This window comes from Sander vitreus, chromosome 9 (genome assembly GCF_031162955.1).
Source record: "Sander vitreus isolate 19-12246 chromosome 9, sanVit1, whole genome shotgun sequence".
NCBI lineage: Eukaryota > Metazoa > Chordata > Actinopteri > Perciformes > Percidae > Sander > Sander vitreus.
The window spans coordinates 13,742,739-13,761,959 of NC_135863.1; the positions used below are offsets into that span (position 1 = coordinate 13,742,739).

The 19,221-nt window shown below is 40.0% G+C and overlaps 1 protein-coding gene across 1 annotated transcript in view; it reads left to right on the top strand.

The window, feature by feature from the left end:
* Positions 1–2,199: 2,199 nt before the first annotated feature.
* Positions 2,200–19,221, top strand: part of LOC144523325 (arf-GAP with coiled-coil, ANK repeat and PH domain-containing protein 2-like) — a 52,187-nt gene continuing 35,165 nt past the window's right edge. Inside the window, exons 1-2 of the mRNA XM_078258814.1 lie at positions 2,200–2,620; positions 18,145–18,202. Coding sequence (XP_078114940.1) covers positions 2,568–2,620; positions 18,145–18,202 — 111 coding nt within the window. The 5' untranslated portion in view covers positions 2,200–2,567. The remainder of the gene's footprint in view (positions 2,621–18,144; positions 18,203–19,221) is intronic.

The following is a 19,221-nucleotide window of genomic DNA, read 5'->3' on the forward strand; positions in this document are numbered from 1 at the left end:
CTAGAGCAGTGGTTCTCAACCTTTTCAAGTCACGACCCCCCCCCCCCACACACACCCCTCCAGAATAATATGGTTGGTGTTTTCTCTCTCCCTGACCCACCTTCAGACCCCTTTCTGTGTTCATGAAATGTACCAAACTCGCACAGTAATGTAGAAACCATTCCCCAGTCTAGAATATGTAATTTCATTTTTTTTCCTCCCCCGCCCCCCCCAACCATCTGGCGACCCCCAGAAATGATCTCGCGATCCCCTTGAGCGTCCCAACCCCCAGGTTGAGAACCACTGCTCTAGAGGACTGGAGTTACAAAGTTTTCCTCCTCACAAACAACAAACTGTTTCTCCTAACAGCTTTGATTTAGTTTCTTTTCCTTTTCTCTGTTCATTCATTGACAAAAAAGATGAGCTACTATAAGTGAACTTGACCTCCACTCTGGGATCATCAGGTCAAAGGACAACAAAACCAATCCATATTTGTATCACAGTTTTATCGAACTAATCATCTTTCTTAGCAGTAATGCAAAAAGTACCTGTAGTTTAATGGAAGTACCTTAACAAAATTTAAATATGCTCTATTACAAATCTTCCTTTTAGTTTGACTTTAACTCAAATGTGTTTTTGCAAGCTTTAAACCTTTACAAAGTATGGGAATTAAATTGCAGAGATTTTAAACTTGCTAGTGTTAGGTAACCCGTCACAACAAACTTCAGTCCCGTCTTGTTGCGCGGTTAATTTGTTGTACACTGTTACTTTAAAGGTAACATCATGCTAGTCACTGTCAGTGCAGTTTAATTATACAACAAACATGTAACTTTACAATCAATAAAAGCAGATAATTGCCCCTATGATGGTTTATAGATATACATTTATTGATCCTTTCGGAAATTCATCTTGCACCATACAGCTCATCAGACAGACAACAGGACCACTAAATGCATGTTTCGTGCATAAAAACAAAACAAAAAACAACGCAATAAAAAGTTAAGTTTGCACATTACATAAAACATAAAATGTATACCGGTAATTAAGGGTCTTAATATTTTGGATACACACGCTTTGAGGTAATCTCTGAAATGACCTCTCTAAGCACCAGACGGCGCTGTTACACAACATATCTTTAATTCCCGTTGGATTTCAGGTAACTAATGGGATAAAACAGGGGAACTGTGTGTTCGTTCAAAGATTACCCTGCATGTTTGTTGAGTGGGTTTATAGACGCGTCTTCTGCTGTTTCAGTGTCAACCCAAGAGGTCGAGAGATTCGAATAAAATGTCAAATGTTTTAACGTATTCGTCTTGTAAAATATTAATACTTGTATAATTTGTACTTGAGTAGTGATTGTGTAATGAAATCTTCAGTAATGAGATCACGGTAAATAACATAATGAGGAGGTCCTGACTGTGCGCCCAGGCAGCGCCAACGGTAATTCCAAATGGATCTGCAAGCGCCTGTCAACCGTCAACTGACACAAAGATCGTGTAGGAAAACACAGAGGCATAGCTCTTGCTTAGTTTTTGTCGCCGGGTTAATCGCCAATTTTATACTTGCTGGCAAAGCATGGATGGACGTATTAAGAGAGCTAATAATGTTGACTCAATGACACTTTTGTTCATTTCCCAACTTTAACTCAACATTATTGTCCTTAAAAGGTAATGTGTCCTGCAAACAGATTAAGAAGGTGAAACACGGTACCCAATTGAACATAAATAAAAATGATATGTTAAAATCCACTGCTCAATTTATGTCAGTGACAGCACAACATAAATCCCACGTTGAGAACATGAGAACATCCAGCCATCACCATCAAACCCAATCAGCCAAGGTTAAAACAACACCTGACTAGCAAGACATTTTGATACATAATATTTAGTCCAAAAATCCTCCCTCTCATTGGATTAAAGACATTTTTAATGTCCTTAAATTGGAAAGAAAATAGACTCACGTTAAAGGGCTCTTCTAATCATTTTGGAAGATGTGGCCCTTTTTTAATATGTCACAAGGTACTTTCCTCATAACCCAGAATATCTGTTTTTCCCCTTTTCTCATTTTATTTTTGTTGTCAATATAATATTTTGTATAATGATAGTGACAACTACTCTTTCTCTGTTAATGTTGGCTGTAAAACCCAATTAACGAAGGGTCTGGGGAAGCCGGGCACATGCGCGCTGTATTAGTGATCCATCATTTCCCAGTATAGAAGATCTTTGTGTGAGGCAGTAGTATCTGCGTTGAAGGAAAGCTCCGTCCTCTCCCACTGGCTGCTATGACCTAGCTACCGGACGATACTTTCTCCTTTCAGGACTGACCGCTGCGTTTGAAATAGTTTTGTTGTAGCGTTTTGGCAATCATACATTCATACAGTTGTTTATGGTTGCATTGCCGTGACTTTTTAATCGTAGCTGCTGGCCTCTGAGGCTAGCTGGCTAGCAGAGCAGAGACGGAGTGGAGCCAGCTGGTCGGACAGAGGTACAGTAACGTTAGCGAACAAGCTAGCTAATTAGCCGGAAAGACTGGATTACTGTCTTTAATCAAAGAGAGCGCAAGTCTGCGGTTTTACCCACTGCGACAAAATGAAGATAACTGTGGACTTCGAGGAATGTCTGAAGGACTCCCCACGGTTCAGGTGAGTGATGACAACCAGGCGTTTGTACCGGTTGTACAGTTAGTGCTTATTTATTTATCACTGGGAAAAGTATCCACTTAGCTGCCTGCTAACCCAAGCTAATCAGCAGTAACCAGCTAACGTTAGCCGTTTGCTGCCTGCCACTTTTCTATTTTTGTCCAAGGAAGATGTGGCCGGCAGCCGGGGAGGCTGACTGCTGGGTAGGAAACCAAACATAAACTCACTGACCAGTGTGGCAAGCACATGAGCAGTAGCAAGATGTAAAGATAGGAATGTATATAAAAAAATGAATGTAGGATGTCACAGTCATGTTAAATAGTCAAGCATACAGTACGACACTGTATGATTGTATAACACCCTTTAGTAAATCAATCAGATTTTATTTGTACACTTGTAGCACTTTTCATACATATAAAATGTAACACAAAGTGCTTCACAGAATCCACACAAATCGAGAAATGGCGTTGTAATTAATAAAACACTCAATAATAAAAGCATTCACTAAAAATAAAAAAAAACAGGAGCTGAGGAAACGCTATCATAGATCTCATCAATTTACAGTGAGAAAATACCAGAATTGGATATAGATAAAAACTCCCAACTTAACATACACCAAGAAGTGAAATAAGCTAAATGCATGGATACATAGACAGATAAATAAATGGATAAATAGATCAAGTAAATTGAAAAGCCAGATTAAAAAGATAGGTCTTGAGTTTGCTTTTGATAGTATCAACATTCTCTGCTGCCCTCAGGTCCAGATGTGTGCACCATATAGTAAGTATAGGATGCCATTATTGTGTGCAGTACATCACACTGTTACCACACTTTCTTATTTAACTGGAATTAAATACTCTTGTCAGCTTGTATTGGCAGGACAAGACACTAGGGCTGCAACTAACAATAATTTTCATGATCTGTCAGTTATCTTCTTGATTAATCAATTAATTGTTTGGGCCGTGGTAAAAAAATATGGCCATCACAATTTCCCGAAGTCCAAGGTGACATTCAGATAGACCAAAACCCCAAAACAAATACGTTTAATATTGTAGAAGACAGATGCCCAGCAAATAAGTTACATTTAAGACGATTAAACCAGTGATTTTCTTTGCAATTGTTGCTTAAAAAAATGACTTTATTTGCTAATTACTTTTTTGTGACCACTCAAATAATCGTTTTAAGCTGTACATGGCTCACACTTTCTTCTCACACTAGACACGTTAGGTGGTACTTCTTAAAACTCCTCCATTTAATTGGTAAGTATTTGCATGAAGTGAATAATGGTTGAGTACTCCCAAAAAGCAGTTTTGTCAGGTGGTGGGTGTTCACGTGATGTATTCCGAGCAGCAGTGTCACTTGTGACATCATCTCTCAGAACTTTTTTTTTTCCCCCCCCCCTCTCAATTCATCAAGCTTAAAAGCTGTGTAAAATAGGATCTTTTCCCTCAACTTCCGCCTCTCTCACTTTGCGTTTTCCAGAGATTTGAGAAAGTGTCTCCCCCAGCTCCCTTTGCTGTTGCTGCAACATCCTGTCTCACAAAGACGAGGAACAGATGTTGACATTCAGAGGTTTTAATAAAGGGAAACTTTCCAGTCAGCTGTGTTACTTGAAGTTGGCCTGTCTAACACTCTAGTGACCTACTCTCCTGTGTATTACTGCGTGGGTATGAGGCTCTCAGTCATTATTATTATTATTATTATTATTATACTTTTATAAATTTGTGTTCAGCCAAGCAATCTAATTAGTATTTATTTAAAGCAAGGCAGTTAGTATGAATGCCAGTTGTAGTTTGGTAGTTTTGGTTTGCATCATGATCACCATCCTCATACTCGCCATTGCTTGATTCCTGATAACAGAAAGCGCTGAGTCACTGCAGACAGCTTGAAGTTGTGTGTGTCAGTGATGTACAGTTTATCAAACAAAGCTAGGGAACTACTTCAGCTGGACCGCAGTCAGAGGATGTGGTGACCTGTCATTGTTTGTGTGAAATTGAAACGTTTAACCAATGACAACCAGTCCCCAATTGATACCCTCTTCCCAAATGATACTTCTTCCCTATTAAAAGTCAATCATTTGTGTTCGAGGCTTGATCCGCGGTTGTTAATAAATACAAAGTAAGTCAACTGTCAACTCGGTGTTTGCGTTATCCTCCATTATGCTTTCCATGCGGCTGACTGGTCCGGGCGAAGTCACGTGACTACACACGTGGTAGAATGTTTTAAGGAGAAAGTAGGCCTATCAACAGGAATAAATTATCGTCATGGGAGAAAATACGTCGATAACCGCTTCAGAATTTCAATGTTAATTGAATTATCGTAATTAATCGTCCAGCCCTACTCTTCAGTCTCCAGCCGGATTACGGTGCCACTTAAATGTCTGCGTTGCGCTCTGATGCTCCGAAACAGACATTACAGGCAACAAAAACATCGCTGCATGTCACGTTAGTAAACACTAATAACACGTTACACAGCAGGTGACGTTAGCCTACCGTTAGCTACAGTAGTAACTGGATTAAACACGGCTAAAATGCTGACAGCTAAACGGTGTAGTGTGACTGTATTTCACTGTAGGATTCCAAAAGCGGGACGTACAGTAACAGTCTGCCGCTAAAGCTATGAGCTAAAAGACTCAAACTAGCACTGGTCACTGCTGTTGTCTGAAAAACCACACAGACGGGACAAAATGTTGCGTTTACTGGTAAACTGGTAAACCTTGTGACGACTTATGACCGACTGCTATCTGTTGTGGAATTTTCCTCACGTTACTCTGTCCTCTGTGACTGTCTACATCTAAACTAAGCTGCGCCGTGCAGGCAACAACTCTGATTGGCTTATGGAGGCACGTGATCAGAGAGTGGTTTACGGAGCTTTGGAAAAAAAAAAAAAAAAACTTTGATACAGAGCGTTCTATGAACGGAATGACGCATTTTAAATATCGCTCGATCACGTGAATTTGATCGCGGGAAGCCAAAATCGTGATCGTGATTACAATTCGATTAATTGTGCAGCCCTACTTGTTACCAGGTTCAATCGCCGTGGTAACTTATGCTGAACACCTAACCTGGTCGGGAGCAGGTTAAGTTGGAGATTAGAGATCTACCGGTGTAAAAGCACCGCCTACTGACCAATCAATACTCGATTGATAACGGCGTCACCGTTCTTAGAGAGAGAGAGAGATAAAAGTTAATTTAACAGTTTAACAGAGACTGACAACCCCGTTAACATTCCCTGATGGGTATTGTTATGAAAGAGAGAGATTTTCAGCGGAGGGAGTTACATATCTTTGTTAGCTTCTTGAGCCGTGCGTTGCCAATGCGCACATCGGTTTAAATAATTTTTTAAATATTTTTTATTTGCTCTCACGATCGCTTACCACTGCCAGGGTCGCAACTGAAATAATAGGCTAAAGCAACGGCAGTTTATGGAAAGCACAAGTGTAATTATGGTCAGATTTAGTGCCTGACTGATGGGGAAGTGATATTAATAAGCGTTGTGATTTACGCATTTACAGCGTCGGCTATTTTTTGCCAGCTTTCCTTCTGTTTTAGGAAGCAGCTGTAGGGACTGTATTGCGTTTTGCCTGCAAAACTGTGTCTGTGTTCTTCATATTTATGTAGAATTATAGTTTGCTCTTCTTATATAAAATATGCTGCTCTGGTAGATGTTTGTGATTGGTCGTGCTGTGCAAACACCGCCTCTTTTATGTGAACGTGCGCGTCGCTGGATTGGGAGACCCTGGGTTGATTGAATTAGTTGTTAACCACCGTCTTGACACAGCTTATGCGGGACCGCGGTTGTTAGGTTAGGTGAAGCCGGGTAACTGAAATAAATCCAGGGCATGTTGATCTTGATTCGTAGTACAGGCCTCAGGAGTCCAGCTAAGCATATTACCACAGCTCTATATTTTTAGTGCCCTTTGTCCTTTAGGAAAGTCATCGCTCACAGTTTCCTGACTGCAAGTCCACCGTTGGTTCATCCTGATGGGTTGGGACTGAGCAGAGACTTTCATAGCGCAGTTTTTCACTGCGACCACCATCGTTTTACTCTTATTTTTCCACCACCACACACACACACACACACACACACACACACACACACACACACACACACACACACACACACACACACACACACACACACACACACACACTTGTTATGTTTGGCCAGAGAAGAGGACATAACGAGAGAGAATGGATAAAAACATATACACCAGTGTGGAGCAGCGCTCACTCACTCAACATCTGTTTCCATTTTGGTGTTTGCTTTCAACTCTGTGCCAGAGAATATGGAGCCCCCAAATGTGGAGAGGGTTGTTTTCAAGTGGTAATTTGGCACACCCCACTTTTTTTTTTAATTTTTTTTTACTCTCATCCTCATTTTAGTTGGGAAGCTGTCTTTGGTCATAAACCACGCTTTCAACCCGGAGGAGAGATTCACTAGTTCAAAAATTATGTATTTCTGGCAGTAAACCCTCATATCCTAGTTTTCCACTTGAGAATAGACATTAGGCTCAGCCTTTCCTGGCTCCTCTTCAACTATGAGAGTTGAAAATTCCCTTCAGAGGGCTGTGGCTTCTCTCCCCACATGTATAGGAGTAAATGTTGTACATTAATATGCCTTTATATCCTGCAAGGTCCCAAAGGAGGCTCACATTTGCCATCATATTTTATTAAGTTAGCAGTTTGTTGTTTGTATTGGTAGTTTTAGAACAGTAATGATGACAGTTGGGTGACCAAAACTTTGAACATCTGTAGAGCTGAAATATTACAATATCCTATTCTAAATAGGCCACACAAGGAAGCATAAAGACAGAGATACAAAAAAAAAAGAAACATCACAAGAGTAAGATGGATATGTTTTTATGCCTAGTCGACATAAACTACCCAGAAGTGAGCTAATTGCTGTACTTAGCAGCAACCTTTTGTCCCTGTCTTCACGCTCCTCTTAATCATGATAACCTGAGCTCGGCCGAGTGCCATGATATGAAGTCATTGGTCGAACAGCCCCAGTTGCAGTTTCCCCTGAGTCACTGACGGCAGCTGTAGAGCCAGCAGATCACTGGCAGTTTTCTCCAATACAGAACCCACCCAGAGCCTGATGAGGAGTTCTTATACTGCAGTACTCCCTGAGTAGTTTCCCGTCAGAGTCCAGCTGCAGGCTCGTTAGCATGCTGGGCATGTGTGTGATTTAATTGAACTGCGGTTTGTTCGCTTTTAATGGTTATTAATAAAGGAAATGAACAGCTAATGAAATGTGAGGAGGACTAGCTGTACTCCTGCTGTATTGGTACTGCTAGACACAGTTGTATTTCAGTAAGTATGGAGCAGCATAGTAAATGAAACTCTTTGAAATTAAATTGAAAAAAATATGCTGAAGATTAATCGATAATAAAAATAATGGTTAGTTGCACCCCTAGTTTATAGCCTTCAAAGTTGTTACTGCTGTTCTACATTTTTGATGACCACTCCTCAATCTTTAGAGTAGATTATGAAAATGCTGTAGTTATGACTCTCCTCAGTCAGTCAGTGTTTTTCCTTCTTACAACTTGTCTAAGACAGAGGAAGTCTGAGGATGTATAATAAATACAAAATTGGCCTAACTGTTTATTCGTAACCGCTTCCCAAGAGCCTGTGTAACTGTTCATCTTTAAGTAATGACCTCATCTTGTTAATGTTGTTGTTGAAGCTCGTGTGTCTAATGGTGGGTTTTTACCCCAGCGGGACGGGACCCCCCTCTATATTGCCAATGCTCCGCTCTCTAACAATTACAGGATCTACGTCACAGCGCTGAAGCTCACCCCATTCTTCACATTTCCATCCACACTAACAGATTCAAAGTGTTGAATTGTTTGCCACCACCACTGTCATTTCACTCCAGTGGACTTTATTCATTTCCACTGGTCGACCTTTATGGCAGATAGAATGTATAAGATAAGAATGTAGATTAGATAAAAAAAAGCAAACCTGTAAAAATGTGTAATCTTCTTTCTTTACATAAAAACATTAGTGAAAGCGGAAGCACCAGAGGGAAGAAGAGATGACAAACACAACTGGACACTTTACAAAACATAATTGGAAAACATCAAAGAAAAATTGTAATGCGGAGCTGTTCAGCTGTCACACATATCTAAATTGGATAAGTTATAGTCATTTGGAACTGGAAGTAAGCCAGCCTTGAGCCAACTGTGGAGTTTGGAGCTATGTTATGTAGGAAAATATAAATATGGGATTAGACTCTATTTTGGAAGATACTTAAGCATTAAATGACTCCGTTTGGAACCTGGGTTTTATGCCATTAGGGCTGCAATTGACAATTATTTTCATTATTGGTTAATCTGCCTATTATTATCTTGATGAATAGATTTATCGTTTTGTTTAGACAAAAGACGAAAATTTATCATTAGAAAATATCTTTCAATTTGGAGAATTGTGAAAAATATGCGAAGAGCAGATGGTTTTCGAGTGTCAGCTTATGTCTTTGAGTGCCGAGGTCTGTGTCCCAGGCCCACAGAAGACTGTTGTGTTGGCAGCGTGAACAACAAACCTGTTTAACTACCTCACTACTGCATGCAGCGTGTGCACAGCCTGCTGGCCTGCTGCCAACAGCCACACAGAGCCAGAGAGGTGGCACTCTTTGTTTTGCTTCATGGTCACTGAATCACTGCGAAAGAATAATGTGTCTTCGTTTTTATAGAATATGTTACTATGTAGTCAGAGCTGTAAGTAAGAGTCGGAGGGCAAGTAGGCTTTGTGGTTGTTGGCAGTGTAATAATTTTAGTCACCCACTTTTATAAATAACACCATTTTATGTACATGTTTATCTAGAGTAACCACAATAACACAGATTTGAGTGGAAGTGTTGGTGCCATTTCTACCAGTCATAATTTAAGGTAGTATTGTGTGCTGATCTATAGTATGTATAGGCTAGCTCATACAGTGCCTGTAAGTATTTCTTTTCACTTTTTGGGTAATAGATTACAAATTAAGTAATTTATTAAGCAAACATTAGCTGGTTCCAGCTTCTCCAATGTGAAAATGTGCTGTTTTCTTTTTTATGCAGCCTAATTGTAAATAGATTATTTTTGTGTTTTGGACGGTTGGTTAAAGAAAACAAGCAATTTAAAGATGTCACTTTGGGAAATTGTGAAGAGCATTTTTGATTTATGTTTTTGACAACTACACTAAAAGATTCTCTAACTGCCAAAAAATCCAATTGACAGCTCTTATAGGCTACTAGCTTACATGTATAGTAATGTAAATAAGGCAGAGTGACAGTTTAAGAGGTGTGGCCGTAGTGTGATATTATGAGATATTGGTACTCATTCAAATACTGACAGCTAATTATATTAAATGGCAAAATTGTATTTACCAGACCAATATAATCCAAAGCTTCTCTTCTAGCCGTACAGTATTGTGGACGTTTGTCGGCCGTATACTGTGGACCAGCGGCCCTTTAGCGTGATCTTGGCCAACTTAGAGCGAAATAGGACCCAAACATTCCCTCAGTAATGCTGAATCGGCCTCTTTCTCGCTGATGTGGTTTACGAGGCAGGCTTTTTTTCTTCTTATTTTTATGCGCTGTAGTCTCCTTCATACCACACGTCTCTCTTTATTTAGCCCTAGCTTCACCCTCACACCCAAACAGCACTTAAACCAGGATGTCTTAGTTCCCCAATTTATATTGTTCCATTTAGTGAAAAAGCTAGTCAGCTAATCACATGTTGCTGTTTCGTTATACTTTCCTGCTGGAAGTTACTCCTTCCACACTAGCTGTGTCACTCTCTTAGCTGTAAAGGTCAACAAATGTGGTGAATGTGTAAAACCAGACAGTGTGTAGTCACAGCAAATATACTTAAAGCTGCTCACATCAACTCTGGAGCATTTACTTCTTTAATACAGTTTTATTTGACAGTGTATTAGGAGTTAGAAACAAGGAGTCTATTAAGTTGACAGAAAATGTATCTGCAATTACTTTGATAATAATCCATTAGTTTGAAGTAATTTTTGAGGAAAATGGCCGAATTCACTGGTTCCAACTTTCTTAAATAGTAATATTTTCAGGTTTTGTTAAGCATGTTAAGACAGGAAGCAGGGTGTATTTTAAAAGGTGACACAATTGCATACAAAGTCAATGGAAAGGCGTTGTGCCCATCAGTAGTGGCGCAAACTGACACAAAGATGTGACCGCACAAGTTGAAATTGTGTTGGTTGGACTTTTTTGGAAAAAAACAAACAAACAGCTCATTAAAACTCTATCCTGAACCTAACAATGTTTGGTCTGTAATCAGCAGCCTAGATAAATGAAATGCAAAAACGCAAAATATAGTGGACCAGAGTTGTATGTTTGAGTATACAGTCAGGATTCAGAGCTCCATTCCATGTTTCAGAACAAATTGCACTAATGATTTTGCTACAAAACACTGGATATTAAGGTAGCCCCATGAATGTAATCCACTGATTACATCTTCACCAACTAAAGCCCTCCTTAATCGATACAGCATAGTATTGCGATATTTTTTTGTGGCAATACTGTAGCGATACACAGACGCCAAGTATTGATCTATTATTATATATGTGTAGGTCAGTCTGTCTGCTTGACAATCCCATTTTGCAGCAATGCAATTAAAGTGAGATGAACAAACAAAGAAATGTATCTTTTTAGATAAAACGGATGTCGACAGTTTCCTTTTCGGGACGTCATTTGAAATTGGGAAAAATTTGAAGTTGGAAGAAAGGGTAATATATTGCAATATATCACAGAATATTGAAATATGTTTAAAATCACAATAATTTCGTATCGTGAGGCCTCTGGTGATTCCCACCTCTGTTATTGACCAAAAATTCATTCATTCATTCAGTCATTGATGTTGCACTTATTTCTGTTGTATCAACAAAGATGTGTCCTCACAAATGATGTAGGTGCAACAAGCTATGCTAAAATGTATACAACATAAACCATTTAGTTACACTCCTCTCAGAGCTACTTATGAACTGACAACAAACTTCTCGAGCTTACACTCTTCCATATCATGTTTTTAGAATTTGGGATTAAGAGATTTAGGTTTGTATAAACTGTGTGATTTCCTTTTATTTGTGCTTTGTCACACAATGACTGAAGGACGTTGTGTGACATTGGCTTTAGCTCTGTGTACCTTGGTACACAGAGCTTGGTCTGAGCTTGGTCCACAACTGCCGCTGCCTCTAAATCATATATGCACACATACGTGATTTCCAACAATCTTTGGGTAACAGCATTAACATAATAAAATCATATCCCCTGATTGTCTTATACCAAGTCATTTATAGTTTATAAACCTGAGCAGCAGATCACAGGCCTCCTCGGGTAGTTCACTCTTCGAGATGCAGTTGCAAAGGTGTTATCTGTGGTGTCCATGCGTCTCTAGATTCTCATAACTGCCTGAAAGCTCTAGCAGTATTATAGGTATAATAAACTCTTGACCTACTCAAGCTATAAAGAAAATTGCCCTACTTGCTCTTTGTTCAGGCAGTCCTGGGTGCCACTCTCATTATTTGAAATTTCAGATGATCATGATTGAACACCTTTGACTTAAGTGTTGATTAGTGAGTTAAGAAAAAGCTCTGACCCCAAATGGGACGTATGTAAATGGACTATATGTTTTACACAGTGTTACAACCCTGCCACAATCCTAGGGCCCCATTTGGAAATCATTCACTAAAACCAAATACTCAGCCAGGTTGAGGCCAGATATGGAAAAAGTTATGGTCACCAGTCAGTACATCAATATCAGTTGAATTTCCAGGCTCAGGACTGCTGATGTCTCTCTGAATTCCCTCACTTTGTCTTCTCTATCTCGGTGTGTGTGTGTGTGTGTGTGTGTGTGTGTGTGTGTGTGTGTGTGTGTGTGTGTGTGTGTGTGTGTGTGTGTGTGTGTGTGTGTGTGTGTGTTTTATGAAGTCTGTGTCTCACATGCTTTCTTCTGCTGCTTATTATCCAGACTCTCTGCTGGACATGCTCCAAGGTCAGAGCTGTGAGGCAATGGCCCAGATTTTCATTTTGCCAGGGCCCCTCCTTTTCTTATCCTCTGTCAGCACTTTCACAAGTTCACCCTGCAAGCTCAAATTACGAGATTAGAAGGAAATAGTCATGTTCTTGTGGTTACATAGAAAGCGAAAGAGCGAGAGCGACTGACTAAGGATTGAGTTTCCAAGGCTAATTTGTCTAAACCATTATTGTTTCAGGGAAATATGGCTGAATGTGCCTAACCAAAAAGCCCAGTGTATAAATATAGAAAAATATAAGAATAGCCCAAATCCTCTTCAAGACAGACAGATACCAGAGTCTATCAGCAAAACAGTCATCATCTGGGTCATACTTCAAAGAAATAGACTTTGCCTGTAGCAACTGACATGCTAACATAGCTTTTGATCAGGATTAGTACCTCTGTGAAAGAGGCAAGCTCTTAATTGCTTTTGACACTATTTTGCCCTCCTCTACTTTAACCCTTAGTTCATTCCACTGTTTGGGTTCACAACATGTCATAAAACTCTACAATGATACAACTCTATGACACTGTTCCCATGTTGCAAGCCTTTCGCTCAGGTTTGTTGAATTATAAAGTGTAGAATATATAATAAATTGATTAAACTGATGCCAGTTCATGCTATTAACGTTTACGCTTGTGTGTAATAATCAAAGTACACAAGATGAGTAAAGTTCTCTTTGACATACAGGTGCTGGTCATATAATTAGAATATCATGAAAAAGTTGATTTATTTCAGTAATTCCATTCAAAAAGTGAAACTTGTATAATGTATACATTCATTCCACACAGACTGATATATTTCAAGTGTTTATTTCTTTTAATTTGGATGATTATAACTGACAACTAATGAAAACCCCAAATTCAGTATCTCAGAAATATTGAAGACACCTGGTGCCACACTCTAATCAGCTAATTAACTCAAAACACCTGTAAAGGCCTTTAAATGGTCCCTCAGTCCAGTTCTGTAGGCTACACAATCATGGGGAAGACTGCTGACTTGACAGCTGTCCAAAAGACGACCATTGATACCTTGCACAAGGAGGGCAAGACACAAAAGGTCATTGCTAAAGAGGCTGGCTGTTCACAGAGCTCTGTGTCCAAGCACATTAATAGAGAGGCGAAGGGAAGGAAAAGATGTGGTAGAAAAAAGTGTACAAGCAATAGGGATAACCGCACCCTGGAGAGGACTGTGAAACAAAACCCATTCAAAAATGTGGGGAAGATTCACAAAGAGTGGACTGCAGCTGGAGTCAGTGCTTCAAGAACCACCACGCACAGACGTATGCAAGACATGGGTTTCAGCTGTCGCATTCCTTGTGTCAAGCCACTCTTGACCAAGACACAGCGTCAGAAGTGTCTCGTCTGGGCTAAAGACAAAAAGGACTGGACTGCTGCTGAGTGGTCCAAAGTTATGTTCTCTGATGAAAGTAAATTTTGCATTTCCTTTGGAAATCAAGGTCCCAGAGTCTGGAGGAAGAGAGGAGAGGCACAGAATCCACGTTGCTTGAAGTCCAGTGTAAAGTTTCCACAGTCAGTGATGGTTTGGGGTGCCATGTCATCTGCTGGTGTTGGTCCACTGTGTTTTTGAGGTCCAGGGTCAACGCAGCCGTCTACCAGGAAGTTTTAGAGCACTTCATGCTTCCTGCTGCTGACCAACTTGGAGATGCAGATTTCATTTTCCAACAGGACTTGGCACCTGCACACAGTGCCAAAGCTACCAGTACCTGGTTTAAGGACCATGGTATCCCTGTTCTTATTTGGCCAGCAAACTCACCTGACCTTAACCCTATAGAAAATCTATGGGGTATTGTGAAGAGAATGATGCGATGCGCCAGACCCAACAATGCAGAAAAGCTGAAGGCCACTATCAGAGCAACCTGGGCTCTCATAACACCTGAGCAGTGCCACAGACTGATCCGACTCCATGCCACGCCGCATTGCTGCAGTAATTCAGGCAAAAGGAGCCCCAACGAAGTATTGAGTGCTGTACATGCTCATACTTTTCATGTTCATACTTTTCAGTTGGCCATCATTTCTAAAAATCCTTTTTTGTATTGGTCTTAAGTAATATTCAGATTTTCGGAGATACTGAATTTGGGATTTTCATTAGTTGTCAGTTATAATCATCACAATTAAAAGAAATGGACATTTGAAATATATCATTATGTGTGTAATGAATGAATGAATATAATATACAAATTTCACTTTTTGAATGGAATTACTGACATAAATCAACTTTTTCATGATATTCCAATTATATGACCAGCACCTGTACAGTACATCCTTTATGCAGTGTAGGTTTAGCACCTAAGGGACCAGCACCAAACATTTCGAATTGGGTTTATGTCAGTTTCTGCAGACGTTACAGTTTGGTTATGGTATGCCAACATTTCAACTTGCTGAGCGAGTTGCTACCTGTTCATGCTTTTCTGTTTAATTACTCTTAGCTGCAACACCAAGTTATTTCCTTCTGGTAGCCAGCAAATGAATATCGTATATTTATTTTAAACATGGCAAGGTTTGAGCTCAGGTTCAGCAATAGAGCACCGGTCCTGAAGATAGTGAAGCTTAGAGTCTTGGTCATGGACTAAAGGATTCTTGGCTCCATTGAGGCCAGACTCGGACAGGTTTTTTTTATACCAATATCAGCATTCTGCCTGATATTTATCTTGGTTTCATTAAACATATTGGTGTTCTTAAGTTTAGAGATCTCTAAAATGATTTGTTCAATCTCTGCTTAAATATACAGTATTCTTTATTAGTGTATTCAAATAATTGAAGGTTCCAAAGCATTGTTACTTGCTGATGAAGAACACATGTAAATAAGACAAATGCATTGGAAATGTAGAATCTATCAGCTATATTTCAGTCTGTACAAAGTATAAGAATTTGTCTTCAGGCCGTTACAGACCAACCAGACGGCTGACCGTTGGCAGAAAAGGCAGTTGGACTGATCAGTCTCCCCGAGTTGGTCAAAAAAAATGCCTCGGAACACACCAAAGCGACGAGACGTAATACGTCTCCATAACAGCAGGCGGCGCTAATCTGTATTGTTGCCCAAAAAATGAAAACCGGCAGCTGATTGGACGAACATGTCACGTGGGTCTGGTTGCTGCTTCCGGATTTTGGATTTTTCAACCAGCCATTAATGGCCACTCATTCAGAATACGATCTCATATTGTACTAAAATAGTTCACTGAAACATGTTTCTGAAAACATTTTAAGCGAGAAATAGGCCATGGAGTTGCTGAATCTGTCTTCATTTCAGATCGACAAAGGTCAGTTTAAAAGATTTTCGTCAGATTTTGAGAGGCTTAGTCACGGTCATCCCGCTTGCCATTTCCGGGTGAGTCCCGACTGCCCTGTCTCTGACTGAGCATGTCAGGTCGGCCAAAATGAAGGCCGACAGCTCCTTCAACGGACGACGGCACGGAACACACCGAACAGACTCGAGTCACTGACCTCGGCAGACTGTCCAACGGCCGATTATCGGCCCGGTGTGTAGCTGCCTTTAGTGACCTCAAGCAGTACTTTAAATTACAACCTTCTTCATATAAAAGACAACAACCTCCAAGCTGCCTTAAGCTCAAAAGGTATGTGTTGATAGATATAGAAAGTTATTTAGGTGGATTTACTGTAAATATAGTCACGACTACTAATAGAGACAAGTCACAGTAAAATCAAAATTTTACTTATGTTGCTTAGGACTCTGGTGTTCCCTGCTTTTAAATAATGTTTTATTGTAGTAGGACTTGCTATTGTTCAAAATTATACAGACACCAATACAATGCCTAAGATGAATATTAAGTATAAAACACATTATACACAAACAGTAAAAACACAGGAATCATTGATCCGAGCACGTCTTGCTGAAAGCACTCAGTGAGCCTCTTGTTTTTCCCCCGACAGTGACCAGATGTTGGCAGCTGTAAGTGTGACACCATACGGAAGAACAAACAGCTGGAGGGGTTTTAGGAAATGCCACCCGCTGCTACTGAAGGGTGTCACTCTTAATCTCTTAACATCTTGTGAATTTTCCCTTGAATAAAAACAATGACATTTACATTTAAGCATTAAATAAATGTTCTCATCTCCAGTGATTGGCGCTGATGGCAACATCATAATAGGCCTGACATCTAGATAATCCGTTTTAGAAGAAATTAACAGAAAGGGACAGAGTGCTCCAGCTGCACCAGTCAATGACGCAAACCATTCCAGTGTCATCCATAGTGTAGAGAGGAAACTTGCCTTTTTGCAGGTATTACCACTAAACTGTTGTAAATATGGAACATGCATCATCAAAACGCCACAACTTAGCTGTAGGATATAGCTGATGATATAAGACTAAACACCATACAAAGGTTAGTACTGTGTCATACATTCAGTTTTTATAATGTGCAAACAAAGTCCAACAAGCATGCTCTTCTCTGGCTCTCTGTTAATCTTGCAATGGTGCCTATTGCTGTTTTGTGTTTGGATAGTACCTACTAGGGTGATGAGCACAAACTGCCCTAGTGTTGTAATTATTAGGCACAGCCTATGGGCACACCTGAGTTCAAGCACCGTGTATCCCTGAGTAGAGTAAACTATAAACGTATCTTCATAACATTATTAGTGGTTTATTGTGTTGTATTTGTTGTAAGTTTACTGTGTACAGTACGAGAGCCACTTATCAGACGCTTATGTTCCTTTCCTACACTGGAGTAAGGTCACAGTAACATGTTAAATTATATATATATATATATATAGTCGATTAATCTGTTGAATTTTTTCTCGATTAGTTGTTTGTCTCTAAAATGTCAGAAAATGGTGAAAATGTGGATCAGTGTTACCCAAAAGCCCAAGATAACATAAGAAGAAACTAGAAAATATTCACATTGAAGAAGCTGGAATCAAAGAATTCTTACTTTAACCTTAAAAAAAGATGGCTATAATTGTAGAATATGGGCGTTTGATGAAATTGAATTGTTACATTTAACTTGAAGTTCCCCCTGTATTTAAATCATCAGGATGTTGATATAAAATGCAACAGTTGGGCAAATATATATCCCATAATCATGCATGATGACAAAAATCTACCCAAGTCATCAAGAGATGATGTCAGGAATACTTGTGCTGTTCTAAATGCTTATATGCGTATGCTGTTATTTGCTTCCCTTCTACTCAAGATCAATAAAGAGTATCGTCATGTAGAACATTAAATGCCTTAGCTTTTGAAATAATCTGACTTTATTTTAAAACATTCTTACTTCATTAGTCTGTATACAGTGAACGCAGGACATATGATAACTAGGAAGATGATAATAATGTGGCAAAGACTGTAAACCAAAGTGGCACAGAGGGACTTCATGTTCTTCACACAAGGATTGTCCTGCAGTGTGTCTTTTATCTTCCCTTTACCACCTAGCATATACTGTAAATGCTTCTCAATGTCGGTGAAGTTGATAGTATTGAATCATGGTTACAGTTAACTTCAAATGCTTCTTTTCTTTCCCCACAGAGCCACCATAGAGGAAGTGGAGGGGGATGTGTGCGAGTTGGAATCCAAGCTTGACAAAGTCAGTACCACCCATGAAAAACATTGCTCAATTGTTCATTTGTTCTACTGTGTGAGTGAGCAGCGACAGTGGCCATGTAAGTGGGAAGTTGCAGGTTTGTCCCTGGCCTTGTCCCCGGCATAGCCCCTGGCAGATTACCTTTGAGTTCGACTCATAACACTGCGCACCTGGCCAACAAATATGTGGGTGTGTATATGAAGAAATGCATCCGTTACTGTAGTATGTGCTGTAATTTGTCAATTTACTTCCATGGTTCCTAAAAACCATGACTCACTTAAGTGTTTCAGATGTATAAGTTATTCTGAAGTTGGAGCAGATCACATCTCTGTCCATTGCCAACACAGTGGTATAGCTAGACTAAACTAATAAACCAACCAAGCAAACTAGTGTTAATGAGTAGATGTGTCCTGCCCTGATAGCAAACCAATCCCTCTTCCCAATGAATCCCCGCACAGCTGAGAGTGTATTCACTAGCTGAGAGCGAGACCTCGAGCTTGGAAGATCCCAGTTCATTGTTTCTGTACTTAACAGTCTTACAGAGTCCCACCCTCCTCCTCACCCCACCTCTGTGACTCAGCCCCAGCCTCACTTCCCCTCTTGCTCTGGAGAGGAAGGATCTGCTGGAGAGTGTGTGTGTTTGTGTGCATGAGTATGGCTGTGATAGTGTGTGTGTGTGTGTGTGTGTGTGTGTCTGAGTGTATACGTGTTGATGGGTGGAGTTGAGAGACAAGGGGCTGAAGAGTCCATAGTTCAACATTTTCTTTGAGCTTCCTACCTGCCATACATATACACACACAGCCACGTCACCAAAAGTAAACAGACTTTTAACTGAGCCAATATTAAATCTGCTCATAAAAGGGCTATTTTCCTCACGGACTGGAGACTGTAACAGTGGCCAGCTGACGTCTTATTATGAGGCTTTGGATGTGCTTACAGGTTAGGTTGAGGTCAGATTTGATTGAACTGTGAGGGATGCTTTTATTTTAAAGAAATATAATGTGTCCACAGTTCCTTTTTAT